We start from the raw sequence: 1,321 nt of genomic DNA on the forward strand, positions 1-1,321 counted from the left end.
TCTCGTCCTTCCGGCACAGCGCGGGCACCGCGGACACCCGATTCCTCACCGGGCAGGCGAGGCCCGGCGGCTTCGACCCCGTCTACAACAGCACCAAACTGATGAACGTCCTCTTCACCGCCGAGCTGGCGCAGCGCCTGCAGGGCACGGGTGGGTGATGGGCCGCGCCGTGCCGTGCTGCGCCGTGCCGTGCCGTGCTGCACCGTGCTGTGCCATGCTGTGCTGCTCCATGCCATGCTATGCCATGCCGTGCCATGCCTCGCCAAGCTGTGCCATACCGTGCCATGCCGCGCCGTGCCATGCCGTGCCACGTTGTGCTGTGCCACACAGTGCTGTGCGATGCCCTGCTGCACCATGCTGCGTTGCACCTTTCCATGCTGTGCCACGCCGTGCTGTGCCCCTGTTGCATTTGGCTGCAGGCTCCCAGGCGCAGCAGCACCTCAGGGCTGCCCCCCATCCCAACTGCACCGCAGTGCCATGGCGCAGGGCCTACATGGGGGGCTGCAGGGGTTCAGCAATGCCTCGGGACCCCCGTGGACACGGGCTCGGGGATGGCTGTTATCACCGGTGGGGTCGGGGCCCTTCCTGCTGCCCTGGCTGGGTGCGGAGCCTCAGCCCCACTTTTCCGGGGCCGTCTCACGGGCCCCTGCTTGGCACGGGGGGGTCTGCCCGCCGTGGGCCGGATGGTGACGGTGCCGCCGGGCAGGGGTGACCGCCAACAGCCTGAACCCCGGCGTGGTGAGCACCGGCATCATGCGCAACTTCAGCTGGGTGATGCGCGGCCTCTTCTTCCTCATCAGCCCCTTCATTAAGGTGAGCGGGGCCGTCACCGGCGATGGGGCTCTGGGTGGGCGGGGGGCGGCGGGGCCCCCGCTCAGCCCTTTTCTCCCCCCGGCAGTCGGCGGAGCAGGGGGCCGTCAGCACCATTTACTGCGCCGTCTCGGAGGAGGTCTCGGGCATCTCAGGGAAATATTTCGACAGCGACTGCAGCCTCACGCTGCCCTCCGCGGCCGCCCGGGACGCCGGGCTGGCCCGCAAGCTTTGGGAGGAGTCGGAGCGGCTGACGGGGCTGAGCTCATAGGGTGGGCGGCGCCGAGACCCCTCCCCGGGTAGGAGCCGCGGCGGGGCAGAGACGGAGCGATCGGCCGCGGTGTAAGCGCTTTATTAAAGGCCTCGGTGTGAGCGTTACTCCCAGATGATGTCCAGGTCCAGCCGCCGCTTCCGCACGGCCTGCAGGAAGCCGTCGTAGTCGCGGCGATGCACGTCGCGGCAGCGGGACACGTCGAGGCGGCGCAGGCGGCCGTCGGAGGCCAACAGCAGC

The 1,321-nt window shown here is 69.6% G+C and overlaps 1 protein-coding gene across 1 annotated transcript; it reads left to right on the plus strand.

Moving 5' to 3' along the window:
• Window positions 1-6: 6 nt before the first annotated feature.
• LOC104916095 (retinol dehydrogenase 12-like) lies at window positions 7-1,188 on the plus strand. The gene is made up of 3 exons (XM_010727069.1): window positions 7-150; window positions 707-813; window positions 899-1,188. The coding sequence occupies exons 1-3, from the start codon at window positions 102-104 to the stop codon at window positions 1,079-1,081; spliced, it is 339 nt and encodes a 112-aa protein (XP_010725371.1). The 5' UTR covers window positions 7-101; the 3' UTR covers window positions 1,082-1,188.
• Window positions 1,189-1,321: the final 133 nt, after the last annotated feature.

This window comes from Meleagris gallopavo, unplaced genomic scaffold, assembly GCF_000146605.3.
Source record: "Meleagris gallopavo isolate NT-WF06-2002-E0010 breed Aviagen turkey brand Nicholas breeding stock unplaced genomic scaffold, Turkey_5.1 ChrUn_random_7180001869587, whole genome shotgun sequence".
In the NCBI taxonomy this organism is placed as follows: Eukaryota; Metazoa; Chordata; class Aves; order Galliformes; family Phasianidae; genus Meleagris; species Meleagris gallopavo.